At 45.7% G+C, this 17307-nt stretch overlaps 1 protein-coding gene across 1 annotated transcript in view; it reads left to right on the forward strand.

Annotated features, from left to right (window-relative positions):
- Positions 1–17307, forward strand: part of pappa2 (pappalysin 2) — a 477685-nt gene that overhangs the window by 316979 nt on the left and 143399 nt on the right. Inside the window, exon 17 of the mRNA XM_078561789.1 lies at positions 15455–15623. Within this exon, the coding sequence (XP_078417915.1) occupies positions 15455–15623 (169 nt within the window). The remainder of the gene's footprint in view (positions 1–15454; positions 15624–17307) is intronic.

Consider the following 17307-nt stretch of genomic DNA (forward strand, 5'->3'; position numbering starts at 1 on the left):
GATATCATTACCTTAGAAGTTGTGCAGTGGAAGAAAATATCTCTGCACATTTTAGTTGTTTTGTAATGGACTGCAGGACCTTGCATGCATGCACATGCACACACATCGGTGCATCCTTCTTAATTCCTTACTTCTCATCCATATTTAATGCTCTTTTTGTATATCATTTTGCATGGCATTGCACTGGGAATCAGAAGGCTATTCATAACTGCTATTTCTATTAATGTCAGTTTCAGGGTTTCTTGAAAGCAAATGGCCACATTTCTATGCTACTGGATTTTCCTCATTCCAAGCTGGCAGTGGAAGGGCCTCCATAGTGTTACATTCTTCTATTTATCATAAACGTACCAAAGATTGGTGAAACAATAAAGTGGGTTCTTTATGTGAAGATAAGACTATACACAGAGAATGTTCACTGGGAGGCTCTGGAAACACGTCTGACCTGTAGGATTGCTGCTGTCTTCTATTTGCAGAGCCATGGGACTATATGTCAAACCCTATCTCATAGTGGAGCGTGATGGACATCAGTTTAAGATATGCTCCCTTAAAGATACACATACATCACATCACAACGTCCCTTTTATTCTAATTTGAAGGTTTGATCCTTAACAAATCAAAAACTATTTATATGACAGCAAAAGAAAATTATGTTTTGTTTGAATATACTATTATGCAAAGAAATTAACATCTAAGTCTCTGAAATGTGTTGGTGGTTTACCGATGCGTCCAGACTTAATTACGGTGATTTTGGTTGGATGCTGCCATATGTTTTCAAAATGCTGGCTGTGGGTAAGGGTGCTATTTTTGGATTGCATCTTAGACTGTGTTCTACCTGAAATAGGGTTGCTTGGTGTTTCTGATTGTGGTATTGGTCTGATTTGGCATCTATTCCATCGAATTGTCATGCCATTTGGTATTCATACTTAATACAATGTTGACTATGGCATATGGTGATGATTTCTACTAGATTCCATGTGCCATCGGTTGGGTGTTGTTCTGATGTTTGTCTGACTTTTAGGTTCGGTAATTTGTTGCCTGCGTGCTGGCTGTGGACAGCTTCCACCTTCCCTTGGTTTTCAATCAATGCAATCAGTGTCGACGAGTGATGGCTGGGAAGGGTTGTCCGTACTTGTCTGCCGAACGGGAATTTCTGCAATGAGATGAAGTCTGTTGGTTTGGAATCAGTATACATATTCAATTCAGATTATGCTGCATAGCCTGTCAGCTGAGGATCTACATTTCAGAGTTATGTGGTCTTTTCCTGGTGTAAGTGCAGGGCTTTGAATGGTACTCTCTGTGGTCCTCATCATTGTCTTGACGATACCATGGGTTAGGGACCAAAGCCAGGTCCCTGCACGCCAGTAGGCCTGAAATCACTGGACTTGTGGTATCTACAGTATAAAACATCTGGGGTGCGTTTTTGTAGCGACAGTTAAGTGTAATGGATCCCAAGAATAGAAGCCCCAAGCCATGCCAGGTGATGAGTTTGGCTGTGGTTGGCTGAACCATCACTTGCCACTTCTGTTGGTAAGCAGATCCCAGTAGGTGGAGCGGAAGGATGTTTGCACCTGCATTGAGATCCAGTTTTGCATATAATTTATGCTGTCCCTGCATCTGTGGGCATGTAATCTGGTTGGTGGCAAAGGCTTCTGTTGGTTCCACTGTGCCAATACTATCTTTGATGTTTACCATTCTGAATGTCTGCTCACTTTGGGCAGTGATGCTTTAGTCATCCCCATCATCTGAATACGTAGCTTGGCCAGACATTTTGTGGATCTTGTTCTGGTGATACCTGGTACGCACCCTGTTGTTTGGAATGCCATACCTACCTGGCCTCTGGTTGTGGCTTCTAGTGGTTTAGCGGCCTTAAAAGTGGATAAACCCACAGGCCCAGATGAGATGTATCCCAGGCTGTTGAGGGAGGCAAGGGAAGAGATATCAGGGGCCCTGGCAGTAATTTTCATATCCTCTCTGGTCACAGGTGAGGTGCCAGAGGACTGGAGGACTGCTAACGTTGTCCCATTATTAAAAAAGGGAGGAAGGGATAGACCAGGAAATGACAGGCCAGTCAGTCTAACCTCAGTGGTGGGGAAGTTACTAGAAAGAATTCTGAAGTACAGAACATATCTGCACTTGGAGAGACACAGATTAATCAGGGATAGTCAGCATGGATTTGTTAAGGGAAGGACGTGTTTGACAAATTTGATCGAATTTTTTGAGGAAGTAACCAGGAGTGTTGATGACATTAATGCATTTGATGTGGTCTAGATGGACTTTAGCAAGGCTTTTGATAAGGTCCCTCATGGCAGACTGGTCACGAAAGTAAGAGCCCACAGGATCCAAGGCAAAGTGGCACGTTGGATCCAAAATTGACTGAGAGTCAGGAAGCAGAGGGTGATGGTAGAGGGATATTTCTGTGACTGGAAGTCTGTTTCCAGTGGGGCTCCGAGGGCTCGGTGCTGGGGCCCTTGCTGTTTGTGGTGTACATAAATGATTTGGACTTAAATATAGGGGGCATGATCAAGAAGTTTGCAAATGACACGGAAATTGATCGGGTGGTAAATAGTGAGGAGGATCACCGTAAACTGCAGGACGATATCAATGGACTTGTCAGGTGGACAGAGCAGTGGCAAAGGAATTCAACCCGGAAAAGGTGTGAGGTAAGGCACTTGGGGAGGGCTAACAAGACAAGGGATTACACTATGAATGGCAGGACCCTGGAAAGTACTGATCAGAGGGACCTCAGTGTGCATATCCACAGATCCCTGAAGGTAGCAGGGCAGGTAGATAAGGTGGTTAAGAAGGCACATGGGATACTTGCCTTTATTAGCTGAGGCGTAGAATACAAGAGCAGGGAGGTTATGCTGGAACCTTATAAAATGCTGGTTAGGCCACAACTGGAGTACTGTGTGCAGATCTGGTCACCACATTATAAAAAGGTGTGATTTCACTGGAAAGGGTGCAGAGGAGATTCACCAGAATGTTGCCTGGGCTGGAGGGTCTGAGCTATGAGGAAAGATTGGATAGGCTGGGGTTGTTTTCCTTGGAGCAGCGAAGGTTGAGAGGGGACCTGATAGAGATGTATAAGATTATGAGGGTCATAGATATGGTGGGTATGATGGCACTTTTTCCATTTGTGGAGGGGTTAATAACCAGGGGGCATAAATTTAAGGTAAGAGGTAGAAGACTAAGAGCGGAGTTGAGGAGAAATTCTTTCACCCAGAGGGTGGTGGGAGTCTGGAACTCTGTCTGAAAGGGTGGTTGAGTCAGAAACTCTCATAACATTTAAGAAGTATTTAAATATTTACTTACGTTGCCATAGCCTCCAGGGCTATGGGCCAAATGTGGAAAATGGGATTAGTGTAGTCTAATCTTTGTTGACCGGTGCGGACACAATGGGCCGAATGGCCTCCTTCTGTGCTGTAAACGTCTATGAGTCTATGGTTTTGAACCACTTGTTCTAGCCTTTGCTTACTTCATTGGTGCTTCCAGTGTTCTCTGGTGCCACACGCTTTGCATGCATCGTTGAAAGCTGGGCATTCTCTGGGTGCATGCGTGGGGCCACATGCCCTGCATTACTGAACGCATTAGCTACATTGCCTATGGTGGATGAATAATGCATAGCCTATAGATCAGGGCTTCCCAAACTGTGGGTTGCTGCCCTGGAGCTCGGATTGATTTCTGATAGCTTCAAGGCCCCTTTAAATCCTTGCTTTCTTTCTGTTGGTGGGTATGGCCTGATGGACAGATACCTGAGGCCTGATTGATGCAAAAAAAAAGCCTTTGAAAAGGTAGACATTTATTTTTTTTAAAAAACCCCTGCAGTTTAAACAATGCCCACAATGCTGAATGCTGAACTTTGGTGGCCCCCCCACACCTCCCCACCCACACTGGGGCCACACAAAGTGTGAGGCATTAAAATGGGGTCACACCCAGAAAATGTTTGGGAAGCTCTGCTGTAGACTCTGTCATTCCAGTATTATGGCTTCATACCTGTGTCCACTTTGCATTAGGGCTTCCATGCTGTAACCTTTGGGTTTGTGCAAGAGGTCTTTTTTGAAATGCTTAAATGGGGGTAAATGCTATCACGAGCTCAATTATTCTTCCAGCCACCTCTGCTGTCTTAAAGTCACAATCACCCCTTTTGCCTCTGCATCTGCTTATGAATTGACCCAGGGTCTCCAGTTGTTGTATTCTAAAAGACCTGAATTCCAGGTGGTGTATTCTGAAGTTGAGCTTCACTCACAATTGACCTTCGAGTGCTGACCATATGTACAGCCTGTGGAGGCCTTCATTGCCGACAGCCATTTTAATGTTTATGGCTTGTTTATATGGTATGGGAATACCAAGGTTCTGAAAACAGAATTCTAGGTGATGTCAGAACAGAGTGTACTCAGAGAGGACGTCCTGCTGCCTTCTAGTTGAGTGTTAGAAATGTTATGGTCATCCTGTGGCTTTTGTGTAGTATTAATCTGAATACTTGTAAGAGGAAGAAATCTTCAGGACTTTGGTTCTGTGGCTCCCTGACTTGCAGTACCTTCCCTGGCCACAGTGTTAACTGGCCACAGCTTGTTGCTTGACTGCAATGGTGGCGCTGTTGCTGTCTTCCCCGCTTGCTGGAAGCTCCACCTATGAAGCTGTGATTTTGGCATTAAAATGGACTGCAAGGCTAAAAAAGCATTAAAAAAGACTTTTTACAGCCATCTTCAAGCTGTTTTGGATCTTTCGGGAGCTATCACTGGATGGACTCTTATTTCTTGGCCCAGTGCCGAGTGTTTAATCACCTCTTCCCCCCACCTCCTGAAGAGATGATCTGCAGCAATAATGGACTCTCTTGCCTGTGGAGTTCTGCTGATGCTGGACGCCTGGAGTCAGCGATTTAATGGCTGCTCCTGCACAAACTTCACAGTAGGTAGGCTCACATTATTCAAGCCCGCCCCATTTACAGCAATCTTACTGGGACCCAATGCCTGCTGGATGGAGCAAGGTACAATGTCCCAGAACAAACGTGTGTTGTGTAGGATTCCTAGAGTGGTGCAGAGTCACTTACACACTGTGAGTACATGATAGCTCTTTCATTTCCCACCAGCCCTTCTTCCTGTGAAAGAGTTGAGGCTTACATATCTCTCCATCGAATCTTCAAAACTCACTGGCTACCAGCCCTGCCAGCATGTTGCATTTTTCTATTTAGCACAAACATACCAATAAAACCCAAGGATTGGCAAAACTATAAAGTGGGTTCTTTATTTGAAGGCAGAACTATATACAGCGAATGTTCACTGGGAAGCTATGTCAATGATTCTGACCTGTAGGAGTGTCACTGTATTCCATCTGCAGAGTCATGCAATTATACATCACACCCTGTCTCATAGTGGATAGTGGTAGACTACTGTTTAAGATATGTCCCCTTAAAGGTACATGCACCATCACCTCACAACACAAAGAATTTCTGAAATTATGCAATAACTACCATAAGCATGCACGGTCCATGTCCTGAAATGTACTCTAGGGGCCCCAGTAGAAAATCAAAACCTATTATTTCAGATTTAGCATTTAAGTGCTCATTAAATTCTGCCATTAATGCAAAGGCTTAGCTCATGTCCAGAGGGGCACCAGGTCCAGAACTGCAGTGATGAACTTAGGGGAACTCTTGATCAGACAAGTAGTGCACTAATGGTGAAACACTAGGTTGGAGCCAATTCTCAGTAAAGGCGGAATCGCAGGCTAGACAATTAAAAGTGAAAGCTCTATCAATAAACAGTCGGATTCATTCAAAGGGCTTTGTCTCTGAATCTTGTTTTCACTGTTGTAGCCAGTAATTCTAGAAAAATTCTAGAAAAATTCTAGAAAATGCCAGTAATTCTAGAAAGTGTCAGTTTTCCCATCCGGAGATGGCCATGTTTCAGCCCTGCTTCATTGAAACTGGGGTACAGCCTTAGGTACTTACCACAAATCCACTGTGTCAATCTGGCCAGGATGTTCCAGTCCTGCCCGTGGTGGGAACTGCCGTGGGTGGCACTGGAAAATTTGGAGGTCAGCCAAAAGTCAGTTGACTTTGGGCTGGCGGGACCGGAAAATTCCGCCCTCTGTGTCTCACGAGGGTGGGAGTCCAGAGTGGGGATTGGGAAAAGGAAGGTCAACAAGACAACAAAATGATCTCTTCAGCCCAGGGAAATCCCTTTTCCGTTGTGTCAGCTAATGCTGAGGAGGGTGGTGTGGAGACAAGAGAGACCCTCAACGGGGTAAGGACGGTGCAATGTGCAACGACAGCGAGGGGGATGTGAAATTCTGTTGATCACAGAAAGGTTCGCCATTTGTTGCACGTCCAGTCAGCTAGTTAAGCCCATGCCAAAATGAAAACATCAGTAAAATGAGAATTAATTCACACAAGATGCAACGTTTCTGCCGTTGGTTCTACCAGAATGGTTTTTTGCTCAGTGCTGTATCTCGGATTTCATCCCAGATAATTGATTGGAGTTTGGGATGTTTATTATTGCTTTTGAATTTTGGGGTTCCCTAATTCTTTGCAGGGCGTATGTCAGTGACCAGCCTTCTCGCATATTCCTAGAAATAACCTTGTTATTTTGTTGCATAATGGATCGTGCAGCAGCTGCCGTGAAATCAGATGAGGTTTGCTTTGGCTGCCTTCCAGAAATGTTTGTTTGAATTATTCCTTCCACTCAGCCCTCTCCCCTGAGTACCACCTGTACAATGTAGATGAGCATGTGGCCTCAGCTCTTGGCCGACACTATTGCTGGAATTTTCTGGCAGCCATTGGTGCCGGGTATCTTGGCCGGCGGGGGGGGGGGCGACAATATGACAAGAAGGCCAAAAATCGGTTTCACGCCAGCCTGAAAGCACAGTGGGATGATCGGATGGTGTCTACCGTGACAGGCCGTGAATCCAGCTGGAGGCCGGCGTGTACCTGGTTTGCATCCCGTAATGGTGGCGGGAAAACACGCCGGCCCAGAGCACGCCTGGACAAGTGTGACGTGCGGAAGTTGGAACTTACCATTAGGGCCTTGCTCAGACCGCGGGCATCCGAGGAGCAGGAGATGCTGGAGCCCTAAAGCTACCAGACCCTGGATGAACATGTGCCTCGCATGGTGGGTGGATTCTCATGGTCATGGTTCTGTCACGTAGGAAAGTGGGAGGTCTCTGTTTATATCTCTGGCCCGAAACATCACGGCCTTGGCCATGGGCTGCTTCAGATGATTGGCGAAGGCAGGGGGGAGAGGAAGGTGTACTGGGGGAGGCGGTGTGGTGGGAGGGGAAGGTGTAGGTTTGAATGGGAGAGGAAGGTGTACTGGGGGGGCGTGGGGGCTGAGGTTGGGAGGGGGGGAGAGGGACTACGGTAGGAGGAGGGTGTAACGGGGGAGAATGTGGCAATTGGGGAGGTGGGGATAAGGGCGGGGGGAATTGTGTAAGGGAAGGAGTTCAGAGGAGGGAAGGTCTCTGGGGGGAGGAGGGACTAAGGATGGAGGAGGAACTAAGGGTGGAGGAGGGAGTAAGGATGGATGAGGGATTAAGGGGGGGGGTGACATCCAGGTGAACATGCAAGGGAGTGGTCTGTGGAGTCAATGACTGCCTCATGGGGAGTGAACTGAGGGTGGGTGTGGTAGGATGGAATGGTGAGAATGAGAGGGGGCAGAGGGAGCCAGAAGAGTAGGAGGGTGAGAGTGTGTCAGTAACGGTAGAAGGGGTGGCGAGGGTGGTTGGTGGGGACTCGGAGGCAGACACAGACCCTAGGGGTGGGAAGGAGGAGGTTGGGATGGGGTGGGATTCTCAGGAAGGTTAGGGACATGCTATTCACTGGGACATCCTCGAAAGAAAAGAGTTGTGGCTGGTAGGTCACAGAGGTGAGGTGGAAAGTGATGCCGGTGGGCGGGGTGGGTTAACAGTGATGGGGGAAAGGACATGGGTGACTGGCGGAGGGGAAAGGATGGGAGATCGAAAGTGAGCGGATCCTGGTTTTGGACGGGCACAGGTGCTGCATGGGAGTGTGATCAGTGGGTGGGCGGCGATGCAGGTCAGCTCAGATGGGCAACTGAGAGCAAACCCCAGCAGGCAGCAGTGAAAATGCTCAGGACAGTGAGATGAATGTGATGGATCAAGGCTCTGCGTGATTGGGAGAGTGCTTGCACGAGGCTCCGAAAGGCCCCGACACACACACACTTCTCCCTCCAGAATCACTCATGGTCTGGCTGCACGCAACTGAGCTGCTAGTGGGGGGGAGGGGGGTGGGGTGGGGTGGGGGGAGGGACTCACAAGCCTGTCAATGAAGCTGAAAGACAACATTACACATTATCCAGTGAAAGTGAATATATTTTCAGATTATAAAGTGATAAAATGTGTTCACCTGCTTGTGATCAGGATTTCTTAACTTTTCTAGGGCTACCACTTCTTCTAGGTGCTGCCCTGACATCCGCAGCAGGAGTGGAAACAGCCTGTGCAATGGTTGGCCCTGTTGCCTCTGATGACTTTGATGTGCGCCCTCTGGAGAGCCAAGGCCTTGAGGGCCCTGGCTTGCAATGACTGCCCTGTGGGCCAGCTGCTCCCTCTGCAGCGACAGAGGATGAGGTTAAGGGGTTCACAGGCAAATGGGATTCGGAGGGAGAGGACAGCCTTTAAGATTCCTGCATGGATGACCCAGGGGTGTCCAGCTGCTGCTCCTCCTCTCTTTGGGTGCTTGACGACCCCGGCCTGACTCCTTGAGGGGAAGGAGCACCTGGGAGGATGTCAAGTTGCCCCATTTCCCTCTCGCATTGCCACTGCAGGAACTCACCCATGGCTACGGTGATGGAGTGCAGGTCTGATTTGGAAGGCCAAATCCAAAGGCTCATCATCTGACTAAAGCGCCTAATGTGGGCCACTGCACCCCCCCGTCTGGGACCTCTCCCTCCTGATGTGAGCAGGCTTTTCCTGCATGGAAACAGAGAGTATGAGCAGGACACATGGCACTCTGTGGAATATTTGTTTGGGGGACAGGATGAGGACACGAGCTCCAAAGGATATGAGCCTGGATGGAGACATGAGGGTGTGTGTGAGAGTTAGTGATGTTGTCCCTTGAGGTGTGAGATCCCTGTGGATGTGTGATGGGTTTGTGAGTGTGTGAGTTGGGAGTGATGAGGTGGTTGCCTTACCCTGGCGGAACGAATGAGATCATTCATCCTCTTCCTGCACTGGATGGCTGACCTCCTCTGTGCTCCGGTGGTACTGTCACTGCTGCCACCGCCTTGCAGGCTGGATTAGTGATCCTGGTGGACCTCCTGCAGCCAGAGCGGGGGTAGAGGATATTACGGCGGCCTTCCACTGCGGCCAGCAGGCACCCCAGAGACGTGTCACTATATTTGGGGGCTGCTGTCGCCTGGATCAGCCCTGGTCTGTAGACGTGATGTGGGCTGTGCTCTGGTGCGCTTTAAATATGGTGCCCAGAGCGAGGAAGCGCTGAGGTCATGGCATGGCGGGCAAATCCAAGGCTGCTGCCAGCATGTTTCCTGTGAATGCATTATTAATGAGGCAGCACGCGCTGGGAATGGGACAATATGGTGCAAAAACCCGCCATTGAGGCTGGCGGGTAAAACAGTCTTTTTCCCATCCCCTACCGCACTTAGTAGCAAATCTGGGGCAATCCCGCCCTATGTTTTAACCATCAGAGATGTTGATTTGCCTTTTGACTTAGCTCTTACTTTTCTCCATTGGATAAATTTTCCCACGCTCCAAACCTTCCCAGCAGCTTGGGAATCACAATATGCTGAGGTACTTATTTGACTGCAACACTGTTTCCAGTGGAGTTCCGCAGGGCTCAGTATTAAAATGCTGCAGACTACGGGAATATATCAATCCGACTAGCCAGATAGGCAGAAAAGTGGCTAAAAGAATTCACTCTGGGGAAGTCTGAGGTAATGCATTTGGCGAGGACAAATAAGGCAAGGGAATACACAGTAAATGGGAGTGTAGAGGAACTGAGTGATCTTGGAGTGCATGCCCATAGACCCCCGAAGGTATGGGGACAGGTTGGAAAGGTGGTTAAGAAGGCATATGGAATACTTTCCTTTATTAACCAAGGAGTACAAGATCAGGGAGGTTATGCTAAAACTGCATAAAACACTAATTAGGCTGCAGCTAGAGTACTGATTCCAGTTTGGCCAGCCCATCACAGGAAGTGATCACACTAGAGAGGGCACAGAAGAGATATATGAGTACGGAGAATTTCATTGTGACGAAATATTAGATTGGTTGAGGTTCTTTTCTTTGGAACAGAGGTGGCTGAAGAGAAACCCATTTGAGGTGTATAAAATTATGAGGGGGAAAGACAGAGTGGATAGGGAGAACCTATTACCCTTGGCAGCGAGGTCAATAACCAGGGGGCATCGATTTAAAGTAATTGACAGAATTAGAAGTGAGCTGAGTAGAAATTCTTTTACCTGGGAGTGGGGTAGGAGTATGGGGTCTGGAACTCACTATGTAAAAGGGTGGTAGAGGCAGAAATCCTCACTGATTAAAACAGTGCTTAGGTATACACTTGACGTACGATAACCTACAGGGTTACCGACCAAGAGCTGTGCAGTGATTGTGGGTAAAACTTTTCCTACTATTTTAGGGGTCATATGATTGTACTGGCGAATCAGCCCTAAGTGCAGGTAATGTTAGGGGCAGAATTTTCTAGTTGTGGACCTGGTTCAAGTATGTGGCTTCTTCAAGACCTCTTTAAATACAGTTATATCTGTTTCAAGTGAGCAACCTGTCCGGTACACCAAGCTGATTACAATTGTTGACAAGGATAAATAGCTCAAATAGTAAAATTTGGAAGAAGCAAATTAATAGAGTGATAACTAGTTATTTCTTGGTTAGACCAAGCGATCACTTAAAGGGACCTTGTTTCATGAAAGTGGTTACAAATAAACAACATATTTACATAAGTTATATCCAATGGCTTCAGCATGTGACTTGCAAATCAGAAATTTGTTGTACAATACTCCTGGTCTTACTGAGTCCCAGCTCATTCCATTCATAGCAAATCCTCTACTTATATTCCTAATAATACTCTTAGCACCCACCCCTAAAATTAAGTTTTAAATCCTTACTTTCTTGTACAGAAAGTGGCAAAACATAGTTTAATCCATGGACACCTTCAACCAAGTTCCCTAGTGAACCCATACAGACCTATGCCCAGTAGACGCTTGCATCAGCCTTGCTCATGGTCATGAATGATGAGAGTGATAAAACACTCGAAGAACTGTAAGGGGAGAGAGAATCAAAACACACACAGCACTGGAGGTGGGGTTTTTAAGTGCTCAAGATGAGATCAAGTTCAGCCTGTTCTTGGTTAGATCAAGTGGTCACTTAAAGGGACTCTGTTTCATGAAAGTGCTTATGAATAAACAACATATTTACATAAGTTATATCCAATGGCTTCAGCATGTGACTTGCAAATCAGTAATTTGTTGTACAATACTCTTGGTCAGTTTGTTCTGAGCTGCCAAAGCAAAGCAGGGTCTTTGGAACCCATTTGATGCACAAACCAGCAACCAGAAAGATAAAAACTGATCAAAAATGCAAGTGAGTAGTTGGTAATTTGATTCTGCCAATTGATATCTGGGCTGCTTCTGTTGACTATGTACATTAGTGATATGGATAGAGGGCTGGAGGGAGGTGTGAACTGATTTGCAGACAATATGGGAACAGGAGCCACAGTAAATAGTCCTGAGGGGCACCACACACCACTGGAGGATTTTGATAAGATGGAGAGAATGAGCACAAAATAGGCAAATGGAATTTAACATCAGAAAAACTGAGGTTGCTTAAAGTCAAAGTTATGGGGGAAGGACGAGTGAGGTGGCAGGGCCGAAGAATTATGCAGGTTCACTCTGAAAATATGGCAAAATCAACATCCCAAGTGTATGAGGCCATTTACAGTTAATGGAACAATGAGTCCTAGGGCACGAGGTAGAAAATGGAAAAGGTGACATGTAGGGATGGAAGTGTAGAAAAGCTTAGTATACCACAGTTGGGGCACTGAGAGCAGGATTGGAGCGATGCATCCCAGGAAGGACAGTTGGCCCTTGCAGAATGTACAGCACAGATTCACCAGAATCTCACTGAGTTTTAAAGCGTTCAGGCAAGTGTGCCTAGATTTGGTTGGCATTTTCCTGAGGTTACAAGGTTCAAATGTATTAAAAATGACCAAAAGATTCAACAAAGTAGACACAGATAAAGTACTATGAGAAAAAGGAGACATATCTATAAAATTGCAGGAGGCTATTTAGGGATGAAATTAGGAAGCACGTTTTCAGAAAAAAGATATGTATCAGCCTGAAGAGTGAGCCAAGCCAAGTAAAACTATTTTATTAGAGCAGAAGTAATAGCGAGCCATTCTATTAAAGGTTAGAGTGTGTGAGTGATAGTGAGCAATTCCATTGGGGATTACAGTGTGTGAGTGATAGTGAGTAATTCCATTGGGGATTACAGTATGTGAGTGATAGTGAGCAATTCCATTGGGGATTACAGTGTGTGAGTGATAGTGAGTAATTCCATTGGGGATTACAGTGTGTGAGTGATAGTGAGCAATTCCATTGGGGATTACAGTGTGTGAGTGATAGTGAGCAATTCCATTGGGGATTACAGTGTGTGAGTGATAGTGAGTAATTCCATTGGGGATTACAGTGTGTGAGTGATAGTGAGCAATTCCATTGGGGATTACAGTGTGTGAGTGATAGTGAGCAATTCCATTGGGGATTACAGTGTGTGAGTGATAGTGAGCAATTCCATTGGGGATTACAGTGTATGAGTGATAGTGAGCAATTCCATTGGGGATTACAGTGTGTGAGTGATAGTGAGCAATTCCATTGGGGATTACAGTGTGTGAGTGATAGTGAGCAATTCCATTGGGGATTACAGTGTATGAGTGATAGTGAGTAATTCCATTGGGGATTACAGTATGTGAGTGATAGTGAGCAATTCCATTGGGGATTACAGTGTGTGAGTGATAGTGAGTAATTCCATTGGGGATTACAGTGTGTGAGTGATAGTGAGCAATTCCATTGGGGATTACAGTGTGTGAGTGATAGTGAGCAATTCCATTGGGGATTACAGTGTGTGAGTGATAGTGAGTAATTCCATTGGGGATTACAGTGTGTGAGTGATAGTGAGCAATTCCATTGGGGATTACAGTGTGTGAGTGATAGTGAGCAATTCCATTGGGGATTACAGTGTGTGAGTGATAGTGAGCAATTCCATTGGGGATTACAGTGTATGAGTGATAGTGAGCAATTCCATTGGGGATTACAGTGTGTGAGTGATAGTGAGCAATTCCATTGGGGATTACAGTGTGTGAGTGATAGTGAGCAATTCCATTGGGGATTACAGTGTATGAGTGATAGTGAGTAATTCCATTGGGGATTACAGTATGTGAGTGATAGTGAGCAATTCCATTGGGGATTACAGTGTGTGAGTGATAGTGAGTAATTCCATTGGGGATTACAGTGTGTGAGTGATAGTGAGCAATTCCATTGGGGATTACAGTGTGTGAGTGATAGTGAGCAATTCCATTGGGGATTACAGTGTGTGAGTGATAGTGAGTAATTCCATTGGGGATTACAGTGTGTGAGTGATAGTGAGCAATTCCATTGGGGATTACAGTGTGTGAGTGATAGTCAGCAATTCCATTGGGGATTACAGTGTGTGAGTGATAGTGAGCAATTCCATTGGGGATTACAGTGTATGAGTGATAGTGAGCAATTCCATTGGGGATTACAGTGTGTGAGTGATAGTGAGCAATTCCATTGGGGATTACAGTGTGTGAGTGATAGTGAGCAATTCCATTGGGGTTTACAGTGTGTGAGTGATAGTGAGCAATTCCATTGGGGATTACAGTGTGTGAGTGATAGTGAGCAATTCCATTGGGGATTACAGTGTGTGAGTGATAGTGAGCAATTCCATTGGGGATTACAGTGTATGAGTGATAGTGAGCAATTCCATTGGGGATTACAGTGTGTGAGTGATAGTGAGCAATTCCATTGGGGATTACAGTGTGTGAGTGATAGTGAGCAATTCCATTGGGGATTACAGTGTGTGAGTGATAGTCAGTAATTCCATCGGGGATTACAGTGTGTGAGTGATAGTGAGCAATTCCATTGGGGATTACAGTGTGTGAGTGATAGTGAGCAGTTCCATTGGGGATTACAGTGTGTGAGTGATAGTGAGTAATTCCATTGGGGATTACAGTGTGTGAGTGATAGTGAGCAATTCCATTGGGGATTACAGTGTGTGAGTGATAGTGAGCAATTCCATTGGGGATTACAGTGTGTGAGTGATAGTGAGCAATTCCATTGGGGATTACAGTGTGTGAGTGATAGTGAGTAATTCCATTGGGGATTACAGTGTATGAGTGATAATGAGTAATTCCATTGGGGATTACAGTGTGTGAGTGATAGTGAGCAATTCCATTGGGGATTACAGTGTGTGAGTGATAATGAGCAATTCCATTGGGGATTACAGTGTGTGAGTGATAGTGAGCAATTCCATTGGGGATTACAGTGTGTGAGTGATAGTGAGTAATCCCATTGGGGATTACAGTGTATGAGTGATAGTGAGCAATTCCATTGGGGATTACAGTGTGTGAGTGATAGTGAGCAATTCCATTGGGGATTACAGTGTGTGAGTGATAATGAGCAATTCCATTGGGGATTACAGTGTGTGAGTGATAGTGGGTAATTCCATTGGGGATTACAGTGTGTGAGTGATAATGAGCAATTCCATTGGGGATTACAGTGTGTGTGATAGTGAGCAATTCCATTGGGGATTACAGTGTGTGAGTGATAATGAGCAATTCCATTGGGGATTACAGTGTGTGAGTGATAGTGAGCAATTCCATTGGGGATTACAGTGTGTGAGTGATAGTGAGTAATTCCATTGGGGATTACAGTGTGTGAGTGATAGTGAGTAATTCCATTGGGGATTACAGTGTGTGAGTGATAGTGAGTAATTCCATTGGGGATTACAGTGTGTGAGTGATAGTGAGTAATTCCATTGGGGATTACAGTGTGTGAGTGATAGTGAGCAATTCCATTGGGGATTACAGTGTGTGAGTGATAGTGAGCAATTCCATTGGGGATTACAGTGTGTGAGTGATAGTGAGTAATTCCATTGGAGTTACAGTGTGTGAGTGATAGTGAGCAATTCCATTGGGGATTACAGTGTGTGAGTGATAGTGAACACTTCCATTGGGGGTTATACTGTGTGAGTGAAAGTGAACAATCGCATTGGGGGTTACACTGTGAGTGATAGTGCACAATTCAATTGGGCAAAGTATGTGGAGAAGTAACAAGCGATTGTGTAGGACATCTATTGTGATTAAGTAGTTTGTTTGAAGTAATGCTTGATTTTGCTAAGTGTTGGAATTTTTGCTCTCACCTTGATTTCTGTGGAATTTACAGTACATTTTTATTCACAGAAAGTTCCTGAAACTGCAGTGTTTGGAAGGTGGGCATTGGGAGGATGGTAGCTGTGACCCTGTTCTATGTGATCCCCCGCCTCCTGTCTTTGAGGGAATGTACCACTGTACCAATGGTTTTGAGTTTAACAGCCTCTGTATTATACGCTGTTATGATCGCACTGAAAAGGTAAGACATTAATTCAACATTGACTGATGTGATTAACTCAACTCTCAAGTAATTTCTCTTTTTTAACAGTGAATTAACTTGCAATTTTAGAACAGATTGTATCATCGGTGATATGAACTTTGTTATTAAAACTGAAAATGCTGCAATAACTCAGTAGGTCTGGCAGCATCTGTGGAGAGAGAAACAGAGTTAACGTTTTGAGTCTGTATGACTCTTCTTCGGAGCTGAGGAGAAGTAGAAATGTGATGAATTTTATACTGTTTAAGAGGGCGTGGAGCAGGTGGACCAAAACAGAAGGTCAGGGATAGGTGGGAGCGAAGGAGAAATTTGACAAAGATGTCATGGACACAAGACAAAGGGATGGAATTAATGGAAGTAGTAAAGACTAAAGAAGGTGCTGATAGTTGCATAAAGACAAGATAGCAGAATGTGTTCGTAGAGCAAGGGCCAATGCTCCGTGAAAGTACAACATGGAAACCAGTGACAGATAGCCATGTTTGTGGGGGTTGGGTTCAGGAAAAAGGATAAAAAATTGAATAGCAAATAATAATAAATAAAAAGTAAGTATAAATAAAAGCTAAATAAATAACTGGATTAAAAAAGGGGTAAAGATAGAGGAGAGAGTTCATGGTCTGAAGCTCTTGAACTCAATGTTAAGTCTGGAAGGCTGTAAGGTGCCTAATCGGAAGATGAGGTGCTGTTCCTCCAGTTTGCATTGAGCTTCACTGGAACATTGCAGCAGGCCAAGGATGGACATGTGGACATGAGAGCAGGGTGGAGTGTTGAAATGGCAAGTGACAGGAAGGTCTGGAACATGATTGCGGACAAGACCGGAGGTGTTCCGCAAAGCGGTCACCCAGTCTGCGATTGGTCTCCCCAGTGTAGAAGAGACCGCATTGGGAGCAGCGGATGCAGTAGACCAAATTGAAGGAGGTGCAAGTGAAGTACTACTTCACCTGAAAGGAGTGTTTGGGGCCTTGGACGGTGAGGACAGAGGAGGTTAAGAGGCAGGTGTTGCACCATCTGTGATTACATTGAAAGGTGCCATGGGAGGGGTATGAGGTATTGGGGGTGATGGAGGAGTGGACCGGGTGTCACGGAGGGAATGGTCCCCATGGAATGCCGACGGGGTGGGGTGGTGAGGAGGAAATGTGTTTGGTGGTGGTATCATGCTGGAGTTGGCAGAAACGGCAGAGGATGATCCTTTGAATGCGGAGGCTGGTGGGGTGAGAAGTGAGGACAAGGGGGACCCTATCATGGTTCTGGGAGAGAGGGGAAGAAGCGAGGACAGAGGTATGGGAGATGGGTCAGACACGGCTGAGGGCCCGGTCAACCACAGTGGGGGGGGAAACCTTGGTTAAGGGGAAAGGAAGACATGTCAGAAGTGCCATTTTGGAAGGTAGCACCATTGGAACAGGTGTGATGGAGGCAAAGGAACTGAGAGAATGGGATGGAGTCCTTACAGGGAGCAGGATGTGAGGAGCTGCAGTTGAGGTAGCTGTGGGAGTTGGTGGGCTTGTAATGAATATTGGTGGACAGTCTATCACCAGAAATGGAGACAGAGAGGTCAAGGAAGGGAAGGGAATTGTCGAAGATGGATCATTTTTATTTATTTGTATTTTATTATTTATTTATTTGTTTGTTTATTTACTTATTTTTTAAAAATCCTTTTTCCCCAAACCCC

This window comes from Cetorhinus maximus, chromosome 17 (genome assembly GCF_964194155.1).
Source record: "Cetorhinus maximus chromosome 17, sCetMax3.hap1.1, whole genome shotgun sequence".
NCBI classification, from domain to species: domain Eukaryota; kingdom Metazoa; phylum Chordata; class Chondrichthyes; order Lamniformes; family Cetorhinidae; genus Cetorhinus; species Cetorhinus maximus.